At 38.2% G+C, this 21,538-nt stretch overlaps 1 protein-coding gene and 1 pseudogene across 1 annotated transcript; one reads left to right on the forward strand and one right to left on the reverse strand.

Moving 5' to 3' along the window:
• The window catches only part of LOC113774388, a 135,403-nt pseudogene that overhangs the window by 70,781 nt on the left and 43,084 nt on the right, over positions 1 to 21,538 (reverse strand).
• Positions 18,289 to 20,676, forward strand: LOC113773202 (rust resistance kinase Lr10-like). The gene is made up of 3 exons (XM_027317783.1): positions 18,289 to 18,917; positions 19,329 to 19,355; positions 19,444 to 20,676. The coding sequence occupies exons 1-3, from the start codon at positions 18,422 to 18,424 to the stop codon at positions 20,559 to 20,561; spliced, it is 1,641 nt and encodes a 546-aa protein (XP_027173584.1). The 5' UTR covers positions 18,289 to 18,421; the 3' UTR covers positions 20,562 to 20,676.

Here is a 21,538-nt window from a genome sequence, read left to right on the forward strand (position 1 = left end):
TGTCTCTTTGAAGCCCAAAGTACATTGAGAATATGCTGATCTAATAAAGCCAAATGAATATCCTCAATTATCATGTCTAAACTAGATAGAAGGCTAGATTTATTCTTTTTTGTAGAATCCCAATTTTAGGGTTCTAATAATAATCAATGTGTGCAGGGCTACAAAATTAAAGGGATAAAACAAATACTCACATGTATGTGGGAAAGAAGAAAATAATTATGATAAGTGTCGAGTTTTTACAATAATAAATACCTACTCGAGAAAAATACAATTTTTGTATATAGCGATGAGCAGGGTCGAATCCAAAGGGATTGAGGATAATTTATTTCTTTTAGAGTTCCAAGTATGGGGTTTTTTATAAAAATATAAAAATAACTAATTAACTAAATGTAAACAACTCAAGAAGATAAGTAGGAATTAATCAACAATAGAGACGACTCTAGCCAAATGTGCAACTTTTCAGGCACGATTCGTTCAACTGATCATCAATGTAAAGATAATTCAATTACTCATTAATAGATTGGTTATAGTTATCATACACGCGATAAACAACCAACTTTTCCTTACTTTTCGATAATCAAGGTACGACTATTAACTATTTTCCGAACCAAGAAATAACTCTAGTTACGATCATAGGATTTAATTCTTCAATTGCATTAAGAATTAGAAAAGCCCAATCCTAACCAACAAACACGCTACGAGGGTTTGTTCAAATTAGATCATACGTTTCCCTAACATAGGAGCAATCACGCTAGTCGCCACTGGTATTACCCAATCAAACAATTACGGATTTAATCGGTTAATTTGACAGTAGATTATTATGTTAATTTGAATATCGGGCCTTTGATATTGAAATAACAAAACAATCATAAGAAATTAAATCAGAAAACGTACGAATACCAATAAATAAAAGAAATAAGTTAAATAATTTGATCTTACAGAGATTTGAAAGTACGCATTCAAGTTGACCTTCGACTAGAAATAGAAATCTAGTTCATCTCCATTGAGAAATCCCACACAATTCCATTGAAGGAAATTGCATAAACGTTTAACAATGGAATAAAGAAAACTCAAGGAAAGACGAATAGAGAGGCCAAGCGGCCGTCCTCCTGCCCCCCTCGCAAAAAAGTCATGATTCTCTTTTTAATGTTTCTACCCTACGAAGTCCTAATCAAACGGGAATTAAAAAAAAAAAAAAAAAGAAAAGGAGGCCGGATGTATAAAGGAAACAGAAAAGGAGCTCTTTAATTTGGTTGGTAAAGAAAGCAGGACCTGGTCTAATCCAGACTCCTAAATTTTTTCTTTTTAGGCAGTGTGGTGAAGATTTACGATCGGGCACTTTAAACCCCAAAAGGTACAAAAAAGAAAAGGAAAAAGATCGTACTTTCTTCTAGTAGTTTTGGGGTCCAAGATTGAACTTTGAAGTGGTCTGAGGAACTATTGAGTCAATTAACTTGGGAGGTTTTGTTTAATAAACCAGTAGAATTCCACGAATCACACTTTTCCTAGCATTGGGCTCCAGCGGAGGAAACTGTTAACCAAATGCGTTAAAAACCGAACGCCAAACTCCGCTCGTCATTTCATGGAGTAGTCCAGTGATGAGCGAACTCTTAGGAATCGTTTGATCTTTGGTTCGAATTTTATTCTGCATTTGAACTCTCGTGACTTATTTAGGGTGTGTCGTGTGGGGCCGCAATATATCCTTCGGTTTGATGTGTCGGCTTAGGTCTAAAGTGGTTCAAATCGCGACATATTCTGGATTACAAAAAAAAAAAATTTTTGTTGAGCTGAAGAATCAAAAAAATAAATCTATTGTAAACCGATATTATCATTATTTCGACAATTTTTTATAATTTTTCTTAAAAGGTTTCATTCGTGATTTTTTTATTGCAAATATTCAAAATTGTTCACACCATTCTAGATTCGCGATTATTTACAGATATTCAAAATTACTATTACTTGCAAATACTTAGTTTTAGTTATCATTGCATGGCTTTCAAACATTAATGTCCCAAGAAAATTAGACCTATAGCCCGCAAGAGTTGTATTGTTGACTACACGAATTAGTCACGAGCAATGGACTGCAGATCCAATTTTTTTTTTGGTCAAAGTTTCTTGCTGAAAATAAAATTAAAAAAAGAATTATAGAAATATACTTACCTCATGGAAATATCAAAGGTCCCTCGCACATAAAAAAGTCCAATTAAATGCCAAATCGGGGCACTTGGGAGTTGGGGCCACTTATTGGAGAAACGTTTTTCGCCGTTGTTGACTATTTCTTCCTTTGCTTCTTCCTGAACCCTTTCTCGTCGACAGGGGACACGACAGTGGTGATTGTCCCCCCTAACTTTTAAGAAATCATATTTGTTACCTACAACATTTTATATAATTTTGCTTTAATTTCTAATTTTTCCCCTTTCAATTTTTTTTTTTAATTTTAGTGTCTTGCCTCCTCCTGTTCCTTTTCTTTAAACTTATCTTTGATTGATTGTTATGGTACATGGTATTATTAATTTGTCGAGAGAGAATTATTACTTTTTAATCATGTGTCTCATAGTACGATAAGATATATCATTTTTATACTTTCACATGTAGCACTATTTTATAGGTGTAATCTCTGAACTTTTTTTTTTCTTGCCTACAAAAGTACTCCATTTATTTGTTCTATCAATTTATGTTTACAACAGTCCTTTGTAGTATTACAAATTAAAACTTTTACTACTTAATTAACATTTTAAGTATAAAAAGCTACACAATTTATACCCTAAAACTACTTAAACTTGATGTATTTATAACTAAATATGCCATCCCCCCCTCTCTCTCTCCTTTGAAATCCTGACTCTGCCAATACTTATCATCAACATTTTCTTTGGCTTCACAAAGAATTATCATTTTCTTGAAACTAAAGGTTGTAATAACAAGGTCCCACAATAAGGATGAGTAGTTAAAATCACTTTTAGTGTGGACGAATTCTGGGGATACAACTATGGAGATTGAGAAGACAATGACTATAACTGGTACTTGAAAAGGAGTTCTCACACTATATAAATTATCACAAAAAGGAGGTCCATTGAAAGCTTTTGGACGAATTGCTCATATTTCGAAAATATTAGAATTAATTTTTATTAATATTGGAAGCTATTAGCTATGATATATCACACTTTTAGTTGTTAGATTAGCATGACAACAATCCTTCCTTCATCAGCCAATCCAATCAGCTAAGTCAATTACTACTACTTGAAAATATTTTTGTACCAGATTATTTGTGACACCTTCCGAGTTGTTGAAACATTAATTGGTGTGTGTGTGTGTGTGTGTGAAGGAAAAACAAAAGGAGGGAGTGAGGGTTAGGAATAGTCCTTCAGTTCCAATTGTGGGTTATGTGAGCGCTATTGGAGGCAAAAATATTCAATCACTGTGAGGCCTTCAGAGCATTATCTTAGCTTTTTTTCTGATGTTAAGAGTTTGGAAAGAGGATCAGCCATTGATTAGTTTAACTTTCGTCCGTTTTTGCGCTTGCTTTCCAGAATCGTAGTTTAGCCATTGCAGTTTTAGCCATTACGCATGAGTCCCTTGTTTGTTCGTAGAAACTCTTCTACTGCATCGACAAATGCCTTCAGTGACATCTAAAGATTAGAAAAGCAAATAAAAGTACACCACCAATGGCGCTTCTTGCTGCAATGATTGCTTCAAAGAGTCAGATCAATACAACTCCCCATGTGAGTTCAAAGCCATCTGCCAGCGAATTATGGATTTCTTGAAATGAGATGTCGGCTTTTATGCTGGGGAGGCACAGCAGCTCTAAGGGAACTATTTTAAGAATGGTGCAGGAATCATCAATATCTGATGCCACTGGATTTTTACCAACAATAATAGCATAGCTGTAACTAAATCCCACTTGAGAAGATGAGTTGTGATTGCCGGAATACTGGTTTTGGGTGATATCACAGGAAGACGGGAGATTTGGAATTCACAGGGCTTTAACAGCTCAAAAAGATCAATCCATTTGGTGTCCTGATGATCAGCAGGTATGTAGTAATTGTTAATGACAAAATCATCCATACTGAACCCGGACAACAAGATGTAAATTAAGGCAAGGGAGACTAAAACTACCAAAATCTGCACGCGTAGCATAGGAAAAAAAGACCCAAGGTGAGGTTAAAAATAGAGTGAGTGGGTGCTAGTTAGTGTTGAAGCCGCAATTGCTGACCAAAAGAATTGTGGTTCGTCCCACATCGGAGGAAGGCTGAGGATGCCTTCCATTTTGCGCCTATAAATATAGGCCTCATATGTTGAAGTTAATTGCACCACTCAAGAGAGTTATATGGGCTATTAGCTTCTTGAGTCATCTAGCCCATTTAGTCAAATATTTTAGGCTCTCTTGTTTTGAGTTTAGGAATATTTCCTAAACCTTTTATAAGTGCCTTTTGGCCTAGGAACCACTTTCCTACGGCTTTTGTATTTCTTCTTCATAGTTGAAATATTGCTCCTCTCTCGTCCGTGGACGTAGGTCAATTTGACCGAACCACGTAAATCTTCTGTGTCTTTTATTTGCTTTGTTATTCGTCTTTATATGGTCGGTTTTACCGCCTAATTATTATATGGCCGGTATCTACCGCCTATCTATTATATGGTCGGTTATACCGCCTACTTTGTTCTAACTTGAGTTTATCTATTTCCTGGCCCGATCCTAACAAACTGGTATCAGAGCTGGTTGTTATATTTTGCAAGACAGGTTCATCTGGTGGGGACCGTTTATCTGGTGGGGCCCGTCCATCCTGTGGGGCCCACTCATCCTGTGGGGTCCGTTCATCCGTGGGGCCCGCTCACCTTGTGGGGTCCGTTCATCCCGTGGGGCCCGCTTAATCTCGTGGGGCCCGCTCACCCTGTGGGGCCCGCTCACGAGACTTGCATATTTGTTTGGCCAGTTTTTGAGACAAACTTCATGTTACAGAATTTGTGGCAACAATGACGATAACAAAGACGGTTGTCGAGAAATTCGACAGGAATGTCAACTTCGGAATGTGGCAGCTCAAGATGGAGGCCATTCTTGTTCGAGACGGAGTTGACTTGGCAATTCAAGGAATTGAGAAAAAGCCAGAAGATGTGACAGATGCAAATTTTGCTGAGATGGATAAGAAGGCAAGATCCAGTATTATCCTAAATCTCTCCGATGAGGTATTGCGTGAGGTAGCAACGGAGACTTCGGCCAAGGCTATGTGGGATAAATTGAAAGCCTTGTATATGAAGAAGACAGTCGAGAATCGGCTATATTTGAAGCAGAGTTTGTACATGCTTCGGATGTCTGAAGGTACATCTATACTCTCCCATCTTTATAAATTTGATTCCATTATTATGAATTTGGGGAATATAGATTCGAAAATTGATGATGAAGATCAAGCCCTATTACTTTTGTGTTCCCTTCCCCAGTCTTTTAAGCATTTTCGCGATACTATGATTTATGGAAAGGAAACAATTTCGTATCGGGAAATTAAATCTGCATTAAAATCTAAAGAGCAGATAGATAGGGACATTACTGGGGAAACTAGTGGGAGTCAAGCCGATGGCTTGTTTGTTCGGGGTAGATCTGAAAGAAGAAACACAGAAAATAGAAGTAGATCCAAGTCCAGACATAAAAATGTGGTGTGCAATTATTGTAAAAAGAAGGGCCATATTATCTCTGATTGCTTTAAATTGAAAAATAAAGAAAAGCAAAAGGAGAAAAGGAGTGAAACCACCGAGGCTAGTATTGCCGTTGATGAGAATGATGGACCTATTTTCTGTGCAACGGAAAATAATTTTAGGTCTAACAATGAGTGGATTTTAGATTCGGGTTGTTCGTATCATATGTGTCCCAACAGGGACTGGTTTTCAACATATGAATCAACTGAAGGTGGAGTTGTCTTAATGGGCAACAACGCTGTTTGTAAAGTTGTTGGCAAAGGCACAATCCGGATTAAAATGTACGATGGTATTGTGAGGACGCTCACAGATGTTAGACATGTTCCAGATTTGAAGAAAAATCTCATCTCTTTGGGCACTCTGGAGTCTATTGGGTGCAGGTATTCAGGTGGAGACGGAGTTCTCAAAATCACTCGAGGAGCTCTTGTTGTTATGAAGGCACACAGATCTGGTACTTTGTATATTTTGCAGGGATCTACTGTGACAGGTGCTGCTGCTGTTTCAACATCATCTTTGTCAGATACAGACATCACCAAATTATGGCATATGCGTTTGGGGCACATGAGCGAAAAAGGCTTGGGCATACTAAGCAAAAAGGGACTTCTTTGTGGACAAAGTACCGGGCCATTGGAATTCTGTGAACATTGTATTTTTGGGAAGTAGAAAAGAGTCAGCTTCAGTTCACCAGCAATTCACAAGACAAAAGGTACTCTTGATTACATTCATTCAGATCTATGGGGTCCTTCTCGTGCTCCTTCTAAAGGTGGTGCCAGGTACATGTTGACTTTCATTGATGATTATTCAATGAAAGTTTGGGTCTATTTTCTTAAGCATAAAAATGATGTTTTCCTAACTTTCAAGCAATGGAAAGTTTTGATTGAGAAACAAACAGGAAAACATGTTAAGCGGTTGAGAACAGATAATGGCATGGAATTTTGTGGAGGTGAATTTAATGAATTTTGCAAAAATGAAGGAATTGTTCGACATCACACCGTCAGAATGACGCCTCAACAAAATGGTGTGGCCGAACGTATGAACAGAACGCTTTTGGAGAGAGCAAGATGTATAATCTCCAATGCAGGTTGACAAACGACTTTTGGGCAGAGGCGATCAATATGGCCTGTTATATTGTCAACCGTTCTCCTTCTGCATCTCTTGATTTCAAAACTCCTGAGGAAGTTTGGTCAGGTACTCCTGCTGATTACTCCAATTTAAAAGTTTTTGGGTGTCCAGCATACATGCACGTGAATGATGGAAAATTGGAGCCTAGGGCTAAAAGGTGCATTTTTCTTGGGTATGCTTCTGGGGTGAAAGGATACAGATTATGGTGTCCTGATCCCAAATCTCCAAAATTTGTAATCAGTAGAGATGTTACTTTTGATGAATTATCTATGTAATCTTCCAAGAAGGAGTCTTCTAGTTCTTGTACTACTGATAGTACACAGAAGCAGGTGGAGCTTGATATTGGCAGTTCTGGTCCTTCTCAATCCAAATCTTCTATTCAGCAAGTGCCAGTAGATGCACTTGAATCTACTATTGAAGATAGTTCAGAAGAAGAGGAGTATTCCATAGCCAGAGATAGACAAAGGAGAGACATTCGACCACCACAAAGATATGCAAATTTAGTTGCATATGCTTTGTCTGTTGCAGAAGAAACTGATGCAGTTGGTGAGCCTTCCACCTATTCAGAAGCAGTTTCTTGTGATGATTCTGTAAAGTGGTTGATTGCGATGAATGAAGAAATTGAATCTCTTCATCAGAATGAAACTTGGGTTCTTGTAAAGCCGCCGTCAGCTAAGAAAATTGTTGGATGCAAATGGGTCTTCAAGAAGAAGGAAGGTATTCCAGGGGTTGAAGATGCAAGGTATAAAGCACGATTGGTTGCAAAGGGCTATAGTCAGGTACAAGGTGTTGATTTTAATGATGTGTTTTCACCTGTTGTTAAACATAACTCTATTCGTGTTTTGCTTGCTTTAGTTGCCATGTATAATTTGGAGTTAGAACAGCTCGACGTTAAGACAGCTTTCTTACATGGCGAACTTGAAGAACAAATTTATATGAGACAACCCCAGGGTTTTGAAATTGAAGGTAAGGAAGACCATGTTTGCTTATTAAAGAAATCCTTATATGGATTGAAGCAGTCTCCAAGACAATGGTATAAGAGGTTTGATTCCTTTATGTTGGGTCATGGTTATTTGAGGAGCATGTATGATAGTTGTGTTTACTTCCGGAAGTTAAATGATGGTTCTTTCATTTACTTATTGTTATATGTTGATGACATGCTCATTGCTGCCCAGAATTTGTCAGAAATTCACACTTTGAAACTGCAGTTAAATAGTGAATTTGAAATGAAAGATTTGGGAGCAGCTAAGAAAATTCTTGGCATGGAGATCAAGCGAGATCGAGGAGTAGGGAAATTGTTCTTGACCCAGAAAAATTACCTTGAGAAAGTCTTGGAGCGTTTTGGCATGAAAGATGCTAAACCAGTATCTACTCCTCTTGCTAGCCATTTTCGGCTATCTGCTGCTCAATCACCAAAATCAGATGAAGAGAAAGATTATATGGCACGGGTTCCTTATTCCAGTGCAGTCGGCAGTATTATGTATGCAATGGTTTGTACTCGTCCAGATATTGCATAAGCAGTCAGTGTTGTTAGCAGATATATGTCTTGCCCTGGTAAAACACATTGGCAGGCTGTGAAGTGGATTCTCAGATACTTGCGAGGTACTTCAAATGTATGTTTGGAGTTTGGAAGAAATAATAACACTTTGGTTGGTTTTGTAGACTCAGACTACGCTGGAGATCTTGACAGGAGAAGATCACTTTCAGGCTATGTATTTTGTATTGGCGGTTGTGCTGTTAGTTGGAAAGTTACTCTACAACCTGTCGTAGCTTTTTCTACTACAGAAGCAGAATATATGGCTGTGACCGAGGCAATCAAAGAAGCCTTGTGGTTGAAGAGTTTATTTAGCGAGCTAAGTCTATATCAAGGTGTTACTGATATTCACTGTGATAGTCAAAGTGCCATACACTTGACTAAAGATCAGATGTATCATGAGATGACGAAACACATTGATGTGAAGTATCACTTCATTCGGGATATCATTGCTGAGGGAAAAGTCCTTATTCAGAAAATCAATACTAAGGACAATCCAGCCGATATGTTTACGAAACCTCTTCCAGTTTACAAGTTCAAGCAGTGCTTGGATTTGGTTGGTGTTCATTGTTGGTGATTTAAGCCCATTGGGGCTTATGTGGAGAAGGTGGAGCAGTTTACTATTATCGATGTTGGGGACTCACCAAGGTGGAGATTTGTTGAAGCCGCAATTGCTGACCAAAAGAATTGTGGTTCGTCCCACATCGGAGGAAGGCTGAGGATGCCTTCCATTTTGCGCCTATAAATATAGGCCTCATATGTTGAAGTTAATTGCACCACTCAAGAGAGTTATATGGGCTATTAGCTTCTTGAGTCATCTAGCCCATTTAGTCAAATATTTTAGGCTCTCTTGTTTTGAGTTTAGGAATATTTCCTAAACCTTTTATAAGTGTCTTTTGGCCTAGGAACCACTTTCCTACGGCTTTTGTATTTCTTCTTCATAGTTGAAATATTGCTCCTCTCTCGCCCGTGGACGTAGGTCAATTTGACCGAACCACGTAAATCTTCTGTGTCTTTTATTTGCTTTGTTATTCGTCTTTATATGGTCGGTTTTACCGCCTAATTATTATATGGCCGGTATCTACCACCTATCTATTATATGGTCGGTTATACCGCCTACTTTGTTCTAACTTGAGTTTATCTATTTCCTGACCCGATCCTAACAGTTAGTACTTAGTAGAAGCTCCCTGCTCCCTCTCCCTGAGTCCCACATCGTCTTGTGAGGGTGTGAGTGTCTAAGATTTAAATTCCATAAGTGTAGCCAAAAGTCAGGAATTACCTTTTGATTGGGCTTGTGGGATTAGTTTAGGTCTTAGGAATTGATATTCTGACAGAAAAGATTAAGTATATAAGTAGATACCAAAATCTGCACAGCTGTTTTTGAGTGAAGTCTCGTGACTTTGTATTTGGATGGTTTAGTTCATGATCAGAAGAAGAGTCGAAGGGTGGACTTGACTAGTTGGCCTTTCATAGTCAATTATATTTACGATAAATTATTTATAACGCCCCTTGATTTTACATAATAATGTCAGATGACCTCCTAAGATTTCAAAATAACCACATAACCCCCTATAGTTTTATGTAAATTGAAAATGGACGAAATGCACAACCAGTTATGATGTAACTCCTTTATGATTTGTATAAATATCCATTTTATTTCTCTGTAATTTTTACATTTATCCACGTGATCCTCTTATACTTTTATACAAGATAGTTAAGCCATCGATTGATTTAATATTTAAGTAAAGGTACTATTGGTATTTCAATTAAAGGCGTTGTATAGATTATTTTCCGTCAAATTTTCACTTTATATAAAACTATAGGGAGGTGAAGTGGACATTTTGAAACGTCAAGAAGATTATGTAATAATAGATGAAATCACAAGGGGTTAAATATAATTTACCCTTATGCTTATCGAATCTCTGCCGTTGCAAGAGGAGCCACATACTTCAATCAGCTACTCAACATGGCCCAGCTCTAGGCTGCTTGATAAATGGCGAAGGATCAACTAAAGAGCTTTGGCCACGGAGCAGGAACTTGTTTCAACACGGTTCATCAAATTTGTGTTTACCTTGAAACCAAATGGTGCAATTTTTTGGATCCAATTTGGCCGTTTGACAATTGGAGCAATTTCTTGGATCATTTAAAATCAAATTATATGGCATGACAATGGCTATGATGTTAATAAGAGCATTGTTCTGGTAGTAAAATATGTTGAAGAAATTATGGTAAGAAGGGCATTCAAGGCTCGAGAGTCCTTAATTAGTCCTTTGACTTTAGCTGGTTAAAGTATTATAATCAACTTTTGTAAATCAATTCCAATTACCAAGTCAAATCCTCCCCTAATCAGTCATAGTTATAAATTCCACAAAAAATGTTGGGGGGGGAGGGTTCTAATCAACAGAAACTGTCGTGAACGTTTACTTCCAAATGCTAGCTTGATAACAACCAGAAACTACTGTTTCACTGTTTACTTTGTGATGTATTCTGTTATTCTAGAGGAAATGAAGAAAGTGCAGAAAAAAACCTCGTCAAAGCAGAACATGAGCTCAGGTCAGTCAATGGTCGACTGTTGCAATTCCCACAGTACTGGCTTTCTCCATTTTTCTCCTTACCCCACCATTATGTGTCATTCTCAAAGCAATTTCCTGACAGGTTCAAAACACAACTCATGCTAAAACTCAGGCAGGCGTAGACTTGACTCCAAACCATTTATCTATACAGAGAAAACTGTTCTTCCATCAAACCTGAAAACTCATTAGAAGAAAAAGAAAAAAAATGGAAATCTGGAGATTGATCATAGTGGCCATTAGCTTTTCTTCTCTACTAAGCCCTGCAATCTTTGCGGACAACGTCTCAATTGCACCAGCAGCAGTACCACCTGACGATATCTGTGCAGTTGACAGGTGCCGAAACTGTACAATAATAAAAACCTACTCGAGAAAAATACAGATTTTGTATATAGCGGTGAGTAGGGTCGAATCCACAGGGACTGGGGATAATTCGTTTCTTCTAGAGTTCAAGATATGGGGGGTTTTGGATTAAATGCTAACTAAATAAATTAACTGCAGAAAATAATTGATTAAGAGAACTAATTAAGGGAAAACTCTAGCCAAGGGTACACTTCAGAAATGGTTCAGGCACTGATCATTGATTCACAGATAATTCCACATTTATTAATAGATTAGTTATAGTTGTCATGCACGCGATAAACAACCAACCTTTCCTTAATTTCTCGATAGTTAAGGTACGACCGTTAACTATTTCTCTAACCCAAAAACAACCCTAGGTACGACCGTAGGATTTAATTTCTAGATTGCATTAATAATTAGAAAGGCCCAATCCTAACTAACAAACACGCTACGAGGGTTTGTTTAAGCTAGATCGTATGTTCCCCTGACATAAATCCAATTACGCCAGTTGCTACTAAGATAGAGATAACAAACAATTACGGATTCAATTACCTCTATTTAGCAAAATAGCCTATATGAATAATTAATTATTGCGCACTAATCAATTATACATAAGAACTATAACAATTAAAAACAGGAACACATAAATACCAATAAATGAAGAAAATAATTAAAACAGATTCGATCTCACAGTAATTGTTGAACCAAGTCTTCAGTTGTTCCCTTGACTAGAATTAAGAGGTTAGTCCTCCATTAATGGAGAACAACCATGCAAAAGAGCTAAGCGAAGAAAAACTAAAACTATGCTAAAAGCCTAAACTAAAACTATTGATTCTCTAACTTCCCGTACGTTTTTCCCTTTTTAAAGCCAAAAGGAAGTCTAATGCTATCTCCAGTGGTCCCCGCACGAATTGAGAGTCCAACTCCATTTCACCAGCCTCTGTACGTTTCTTTCTCATTTTAAAGTCCAAAAGGAATGATGACTCCAAATGCTCTTATCCCGTGGTCCCCGCCGAGATTGAGAGTCAAACAAACTCAAAAGAAAAGCCTGCCGAATTACTCCTTGTTTCCTAATGTTCCTAGGACTCCTTGTACCAGCCTTCTCTTCATCAGCTCAAAAGGGAAGCCGTTTGTTTGATCTCTTGTGGGCCACGTTGAGGGAGCCTTGCAGAAGACTCCCATGTATGCAGTAATTTGCTCAGAAAATCCCTCCTTTTTTGTAGTTTCTGTTTCATTCCCTGAGATTAAATCCAGATACCAAATTTAAAGTAAATATTACTAATTAAAACAATATTTGGCAAGGACAAAGGGGAAATTAACAATAAAATAACCAACAATTAACATCCTATCAATTCCCCCCACACCTAAATCATGCTTGCCCTCAAGCATGAGAACAACAATTGAACACCAAAATTTGATAATGGCTATTGCTACCGTATTGCCAAGATATCCAGAAAAACATATATCAAGCATCACAAGTTAAGATCCAAGAAAAATCACCACGGTTAGCTTCCCAAATACCAACTCCTCCAATTTAAAGCAAACTAATCTAAGAAAAAGGAATGGATGCTCACATTTATCAGCAAACGGTCCAATTATTAACCAAAATCTCGACATTAAGAACACAAACCGGCAGGCTGGCTTATTCACACAATCTTTACTTTACTTCTTTTTTTTTGTTTTATTTTGTTTTATTTTATTTTATTTTTTTTTGAGTAACAAAAGACTCAGTCTATAGCCCTTAGAACCTTTTGACGCGAACTCCAACATTTGCCAGATGGAGGAGCCCGGTTACTCAGCTCTAATTGCTACGGGACCACGCACTCATAGTAACTACTACCTTTTGATGCGAGAATCGACACTTTAGGTGAAGATCCCCGATTACTCAGTAGTAACCACTAGCGGAGTACAATCAACTCTTATTTACAACCATATAGCACCATAACTAAAAATAACACAAAAAATAACAGCAGCCAGCCCCAAATTTCCAGACATGGAGAACTAAAATTAATAACTAGACCAATTCACATGAGAAATGCCAACAATCATTCCCTATGTCTAGAAAAGTTAACCAAAAATAGGAAAAGTCAAGCAATTACTGATATTCACCAGAGGGATGTTCCTGAACTCAACCACATCAACTTGATACCCTTTCATTACTAAAACTTGGCAATATCAGAATTAGAGACAACAATCCAACATTAAACTTGGTATTCAAATAAGACCTGATCACGAATAAAAGAAATAAACGAAAAGGAGATAAATATCAAACTAAAAACAAAGGAAAAACACCTAAAAATCGAAAACTGGAAATACTGGCACCCAAACTGATCCCCCCCATACCTAATTCACACATTGCCCTCAATGTGATAAATAAACAGTAATAGTAAGCAAAGGAGCAACGGTACTTCCCTGAAATCACGGGGACCATGGCAGGGCCACAGCAGTGGGTAAGGCGGGAAATGGTTGAGTTGGGTTGGGGTAGGCTAAGGTCGAGAGGTTCCGGACCTAGAAGAGGACTTGATCTCACCATCGTCGCTAACAGGTACCCCAATCAACAGAAACAAAATTGCCAACAGATAGAGGAACAAGTAAATCTAGATCAGTAGAAACCAATATCCTCAAGTGTAGTCAACAATCAACCCAATAAGCACAGGTATCTCCCAATTTAAAAGGGTAGTCCACAATAACTGGCCCACCAAATTAGCAATGTAAAGCCCTGAGCAATTCAATCAATACCAGAAAATCGCCCCAAACAATGTAACAGTTAAACTCCATGGGCCATGGACGTCCAACCAATTTCACTCGAACAAACTAGAAGCAGTGCAATTGACGAAACAAAGCAACAAATTTCAGCAATTAGACACAATTCCACTCAAAATCTCAACAAATATCTCCAATGGACAGTCTTACACAACTTAACCAACTGAAATTAGCAAATGTTCCCAAGAAACCGACAAAACAAGCAATGGTAGTTCAAAATTTGGACTACAACTAAATCAAAATGTTGTTTCAGTTTCAATCAGGTAGCCAACCAAGTAGAATCAATAAATGTAGACAAAATACCCCAACCAGTACCACTGGTGTATTCCACAGAAAAGAATTAATTCAAATGCCAATCCAAATGACTGAGGAACCCTGAAGGCTAGAAAAGTACCCTAACAACACAGCAAATTGAATGAATATGCACTGGGTCTCCAATTCAGTCAAAACAAGATGAAGGGGCACAACAGCCACACACTATACCAGAACACAATACCAACAAAGCAACAGATTACGGCCAGTGGACACAATTCTATCAAAAAGTGCCCCAGACTCAATGGAAATAGCAAACACCCACACTACCCCCAGAAAATGCCTCAAATCACTGCCTGCTGTTTTCCAACAAGAAGCCCAAATAATGGCACAAAAATTCGCAATTCAAGGTCCAGAATAAGAGGTTGGAGGGAGAAATTGCAATACCTCCACCTGTCAATTTGGACAGGTGGGAATGGCGTGAGCAGCAGAGCAGCGGCGGTGAAGAGGTTGGCGGTGGGTTGAGGGCAGAGTGGTGCGAGCTGGCGGCGGAGAGAGGAACGGCCAAGAGAGAGCTTCGGGCTGATGGATCTGGTGGAGGTTCAGCAGAGCTTGGGCTGCGGTGGAGTTATGGTGGCGAGCTTGTGAGCTGGTGGTGGACCGTGAGGTAGAGAGAGAGGCAAGAGCGAGCTTGGGTTGGGGTGGAGAAGGAGGCCACGGCGAGCGGCTGCTTGGTGGGCTTCAGGTGGTGGAAAGAGGAGATCTGGCGGCAAGCTGTCGCACTTGGTGGTGCGCGCGAGCTCCCGCGCTAGCGGCGTGCGCCCTGGCTGAGAGCTGGTGATGGCGCGAGAGAGCTGGGGGCGGCTGGTGGCGTTCGGCTGTCGGCGGCTGTGGGTTGCGACTGGTGGAGTGGCGCGAGGAAGAGGAGGAGCTGCGTGGGCGACAATGTGCGGAAGAAAAGAAGGAAAGGGGAAAAACAAGGGGAGCGGCTGAGAAGAAGAAGAAAAGGAAAGAAAGGAAGAAAGAAAGAAAGAAAGAAAGAAAGAAAGAAAAAAGAAAAGGGAAAAAAAATAGATTTTGGGTTTTTTTTTTCAATGTTTTTTTCCCAAAAATTTTTTTCCGAATTTAAATTTTCAAAATTTGAATTTTTGAAGAAAAAGAAAAAATGTTTTTTTTTTTTTAGTTTTTGAATTTTCTCAATGTGAAATTTTAAATTTTTTTTTGTTTTTTTTTGTTTTGGGTCGTCAACATGGCGTGGGCACGCCAAGATTAGAGAGCATCTACTGATTTCGAGAGCTACCTTACGCACTTTAACGCGTACCCTCCTCGCGTGGGCACGCCAAGATTACCTATCCTGATCAGAGTTAGAAAACATCAAGAGTGACTAGTACCCACGTGAAAAATGACATAATTAAATAATTAAGCACTAAAACAATAAAATTAACAATTGGGTTGCCTCCCAAAAAGCGCCTTTCTTTAATGTCTTTGGTAGACATTATCGTGTTTTGCTCATGGATGATAAAATCTTGTGGCTCGTTTCAATGCTTCATTTTCAATGTGATCCTGGTAACTCTCATAGATGGAGTAATCTTTGAACACACGAGCTACGGTCTTCCATGGACTAGTTGATGGCGCCAAATAATCAAGCATTGATCGCACATTCAACGGTTCAAGATACTTGACCATAGCTACTCTTAACTCATTCCTGCCATGAGACTCAAGAACTTCCGGTATAACAAAATCAATCTCATTAACAGAAATCATAGAGTAAGAGTTAAGAGAATGTGGGTTAGGGAATGGAGGTGGTGTCATCACATTTGATGATTCTTCACTGGATTCTTTCACTTGAATGGGTTGCGGTTGGGGTTCCATTTCTTCATTTTCGGCTTCTTTTTCAACTGCATCTGTAGATTTCTCATTTTGACACTCTTGCATCTCCTCATCACTAGTCAAGCAAATTGCACTATCATTTTCTTCAAAATCAACAATGGTTTTCGAGGGCAATTCTTCCATTTGAGAAACCCATCGAGTTATTCTGGATGTCAATAGACATAGTTGATCTACCAGATAACTCATTGCATCCTTCATCATCTCATTCCTCATTTGTGTCTCCTGTTGGAATTGGTATGTATTAGTAGCTATTGGTTCAACTATTTCTTCAAGAGACATACCTGACATAGATGACGATTCTTGAGATTCATACTGCTGAAAATTCATTGGCCCCGTTGTATAATTATAATCGGAGTTATCCCACCATCCTTGATCATACCCGTTTGGATTAGGGTCGTACCACGTTTGAGACCAGGGTGAAAATTCTCCATAATTATCGAATGAGACACACAGATTATCTTGATATTCGGGGCACATACCGGTTGAATGATCCCTGGCATAACAAATTTTACAGGTTGCAGCAGCCATTCTTTCTCTAATAGAGTTTAGTGCCTCTGCATATGCAGACTTAGCAAAAAAACTAGTCACATCGCCTTTCCCGGAAACAAAACCCAGTATATTACCAAAATACGAAGTGTTAGAAGCCATAAACTATATAAAAAAAATAAGAGAAAAATAAATAATAAAAAAATGAACTCAAAAAGAAACAAATTAATCTGGCACCATTCCCCGGCAGCGGCGCCAAAAATTGACAGGTGCCGAACCTGTACAATAATAAAAACCTACTCGAGAAAAATACAGATTTTGTATATAGCGGTGAGTAGGGTCGAATCCACAGGGACTGGGGATAATTCGTTTCTTCTAGAGTTCAAGATATGGGGGGTTTTGGATTAAATGCTAACTAAATAAATTAACTGCAGAAAATAATTAAGTAAAAGAAATAATTAAGATAGCTCTAGCCAAGGGTATACTTCAGAAATGGTTCAGGCACTGATCATTGATTCACAGATAATTCCAACATTTAGTAATAGATTAGTTATAGTTGTCATGCACGCGATAAACAACCAACCCTTCCTTAATTTCTCGATAGCTAAGGTACGACCGTTAGCTATTTCTCTAACCCAAAAATAACCCTAGGTACGACCGTAGGATTTAATTTCTAGATTGCATTAATAATTAGAAAGGCCCAATCCTAACCAACAAACACGCTACGAGGGTTTGTTTAAGCTAGATCATATGCTCCCCTGACATAAACCCAATTACGCCAGTTGCTACTAAGATAAAGATAACGAACAATTACGGATTCAATTATCCCTATTTAGCAAAATAGCCTATGTGAATAATTAAATATTGCGCATCTATTCAATCACTCACACGAGCTATAGCAATTAAAAGCAGGAAACATATAAATACCAATAAATTAAGGAAGCAATTAAAATAAATTCGATCTCACAGTAATTGTTGAACCAAATCTTCAGTTGTCCCCTTGACTAGAATTAAGAGGTTAGTCCTCCATTAATGGAGAACAACCATGTGAAAGAGCTAAGAAAAGAAAACTAAAACTATGCTCAAAGCCTAAACTAAAACTATTGATTGATAAAACTTCCCGTACGTTTCTCCCTTTTTAAAGCCAAAAGGAAGTTTAATGCTATCTTCAGTGGTCCCCGCACGAATTGAGAGTCCAATTCCATTTCACCAACCTCCGTACGTTTCTTTCTCATTTTAAAGTCCAAAAGGAATGATGACTCCAAATGCTCTTATCCCGTGGTCCCCGCCGAGATTGAGAGTCAAACAAACTCAAAAGAAAAACCTGCCGAATTACTCCTTGTTTCCTAATGTTCCTAGGACTCCTTGTACCAGCCTTCTCTTCATCAGCTCAAAAGGGAAGCCGTTTGTTTGATCTCTTGTGGGCCACGTTGAGGGAGCCTTGCAGAAGACTACCATGTGTGCAGTAATTTGCTCAGAAAATTCCTCCTTTTTTGTAGTTTCTGTTTCATTCCCTGAAATTAAGTCCAGATACCAAATATAAATAAATATTACTAATTAAAATAATATTTGGCAAGGACAAAAGGGGAAATTAACAATAAAATAACCAACAATTAACACCCTATCAGCAGTGAAAAGATGTAGCCCCGAAGGTCCGGCCGTAAGATTCCCATTTCTGCTAAGAGGAAAGCCGCATGAAGAGTGTGGCTACAATAATCCAGGGTACAATCTTTATTGTGACAACGGAAACCATACCTTACTTGAGTTTCCCCCTTCATCAATGAAATTTGTGGTCAAGAGCATCAACTATAAGACTCAAATGATCCAAGTCCAGTTTGCTGAAGGTTGCCAACTCAAGTATCTGAGAAATCTTGATTTATCTTCTACCCCGTTTCAGTTTTCTGCACCAGACTACACGATAGATCGATATTTGTTCACAATAGATCGATATACTTTGTTCAATTGCTCATTGGCAAATGGTGATAATTGGCCTTCCGATGATGGATATGACTTTCGTTGTCTAGACACCCCCGGATACAGGGTGTGTGCAACGCGTTCTGATACTGAAATTCGGCTTTTGTCTGTGGAATTATGCACAAAGATGTATGACACAAATTTGGTTTCGGGGAAACTATTTGGAATGCAAGACTCAATGAACCTGGCCTGGTCCTTGTCTGCATGCAAAAAATGTGAGGTACAAGAAGGTGGAATTTGCAGATGGAAGAATGGAACTAACAATAAATTTGACTGCTTTGGAGGAAAGAAGCTCGACTCTGGTACGTAGCATTTACTGCTCCTTCCAGGTCTATTTCTTGATGTTTCTCATCGAAGTACTTCAGATATACTAATTGACTAAAGATTCAGACCACAAACAGAATGAGATATATTTAATTGTCTAGAAGAAGTTTTTGGATGAATCTACACCAGAAATTTGAACGTTTACATCTTGAAAAGGATAAATTTAAAGAAAGGCATCATGGAGCTATACCCTTCCCTGTTTTCTGAACTCACCCAATTTGGTGACTGTGTATTGATAAAATGGACCAGAGCACGAACAATACTAGGAACATATGTAAGAGGCCACAATTAACAGAAAGAAAGAAAGAAAAGAGAGAGAAATTTATATTTCTAGTTAAACTTGACTGTAGTACATAGATGTCCTTTTGACATTTGCTAGTATGTTACAGGTGTATCGAAGAAATTACTCATTTCAGGTGAGAATCTTGCTGTCCATTTTTCTCAGTTAATTTTTCTAGCATAGAGAAAAGAAAAAGTAAAATTGACATGTGCCTTTAACAACAGGTCCAATCGTGGGGTGTTTCTTTCTCATATTAGCAACAAGCGCCCTTTACAATGTCTATAAAACAAAGAAAATAGACAGGGAAAATCAGAAGAGAATCAGAACATTTTTGGAGGACTACGCTACCATGAAGCCTACTCGATATTCCTATGCTGATATCAAGAGGATCACAAATGACTTCAAGGATAAATTAGGTAAAGGAGGCTATGGAAATGTGTTCAAAGGCAAAATTTCAAATGAAATATTTGTTGCCGTGAAGCTGCTGCACAATTCCACAGGAAATGGGGAAGAGTTTATCAATGAAGTAGGAACAATGGGCACCATCCACCATGTAAATGTTGTCCGCTTGGTAGGCTTCTGTGCTGATGGATTCAAAAGAGCTCTTGTTTATGAATTTTTGCCAAACGGTTCTCTGGACAAGTTCATATTTCCGGAAGGTCAGGAGCATCATAACCTTGGAATGGAGAAGTTACAAAACATTGCATTTGGCATTGCGCGAGGTATCGAGTACCTTCACCAAGGATGTGAGCAGAGGATCCTCCATTTTGATATCAAACCACATAACATCTTGCTTGACAACAACTTTAACCCAAAAATATCCGATTTTGGGTTAGCCAAGCTCTGTGAAAAGGGAAGAAGTGCAGTTTCAATGACTGCTGCAAGAGGAACCATGGGCTACATTGCCCCTGAAGTCTTCTCAAGGCACTTTGGCAATGTGTCTTACAAATCAGATATCTATAGTTTTGGGATGCTGTTGCTTGAAATGATTGGACGACGGAAGAACATTGATGCCAATGTGCAAAATGTTAGCCAAGTGTACTATCCAGAATGGGTTTACGGACGGTTGGTTCAAGGGGAAGACTTGAGAATCCAAGTTGAGGAAGATAGAGAGGATGTCATTGCCAAAAAATTGGCAATTGTGGGACTTTGGTGCATTCAGTGGAACCCTGTGGATCGTCCTTCAATAACCTTCGTTCTTCAGATGCTTGAAGGAAATGGAGAAAGTCCGAGTCTTCCACCAAGTCCTTTCACCTCAACAGATCCCATGAATCCAAGTAATCCAAGCTTGCATAGAAGACATTTGGCTTCAGGATTGGCAGTGATCTCTGAGTTAGAATAAGATGCTAATGGTTAATTTCAACTGAAAGTCTTGTGTATTAATAGCTCCCAATGTTCTGCAAACACAAGAAACAAAAAGAAGAAATGGATGAATAAAGTAGAGGTAATCAATGATATTTTTTACATGTGTGCTGTATTATGGCTGGTGATTATACTACGTAAACTATTATTGACTAAGGGTGCATTTGATAAACCTAAAGTCTGAAATCTGAAATCTGAATCTATTAAGTTATTCAATTTTTAAGTATTAAATCTAATATATTTGAATGCATATCACATTCAATGATAAGTGAATAGCTTATCACTTAATTTTGGAAGCAAGTTTTGCCTACAAAATTCAATGTCACTTAATTAATTCAGGCGTTTAATTTTTTATTATCAAACTGTCTCAATATGTTTAGATCTAATTCCTACTCTTGTTTAGCCATTCCTACTCTTGTTACTACCTCTTCTTATGTGGGATAATAGTTGTTACTAAATGCCATGATGCCTCTTAAACAGTTGAATTCTTCAACACAAGGCAAAACCATAGCTTAAATAACTGAACCATAAGAAAGAAGGAACCAGAAGAAACACTACTCCGTCTTTATGATTATTTGATAAGTCTTTGAGTTAGACCATTGGGCATTCAACTCCAATGTCTTATTGGGCCTATTGATAAAATGGAAAGACACGGTTTAAAGAAACCTAAAATTTGACCAGTAACACCAACAAGGCTATATAAGACCATACTGCTCATTGTCTGCTCATATCTATTACATATAGGAGTTCAGTGGATACAAATGAGTTTACATATGATGCATCTCTGAAGGTGCTAACTTTCAGTTTTACTGGTACCAAATGAGTTTTCAATTTGCCTTTTCAACTGGTACTAGGTGGCAGATTTAAGAGTTTGAAAAACAAATCTGAAATACAAAGCTTCCACTAAAAGTTAGGAGTACTTCTTAGTCATCCATCTGCTCTATTTCTAAAGCAATA

The sequence above is a fragment of the Coffea eugenioides genome, chromosome 6 (assembly GCF_003713205.1).
Source record: "Coffea eugenioides isolate CCC68of chromosome 6, Ceug_1.0, whole genome shotgun sequence".
NCBI classification, from domain to species: Eukaryota; Viridiplantae; Streptophyta; class Magnoliopsida; order Gentianales; family Rubiaceae; genus Coffea; species Coffea eugenioides.

Coding starts and splice junctions, on each gene's coding strand:
- LOC113773202 (XM_027317783.1), top strand. CDS start 18,422: ATGAAATTTGTGGTCAAGAGCATCAACTATAAGACTCAAATGATCCAA. Junction 18,918..19,328: donor AGGAAAGAAGCTCGACTCTG/GTACGTAGCATT, acceptor AGTATGTTACAG/GTGTATCGAAGAAATTACTC. Junction 19,356..19,443: donor GAAGAAATTACTCATTTCAG/GTGAGAATCTTG, acceptor CTTTAACAACAG/GTCCAATCGTGGGGTGTTTC.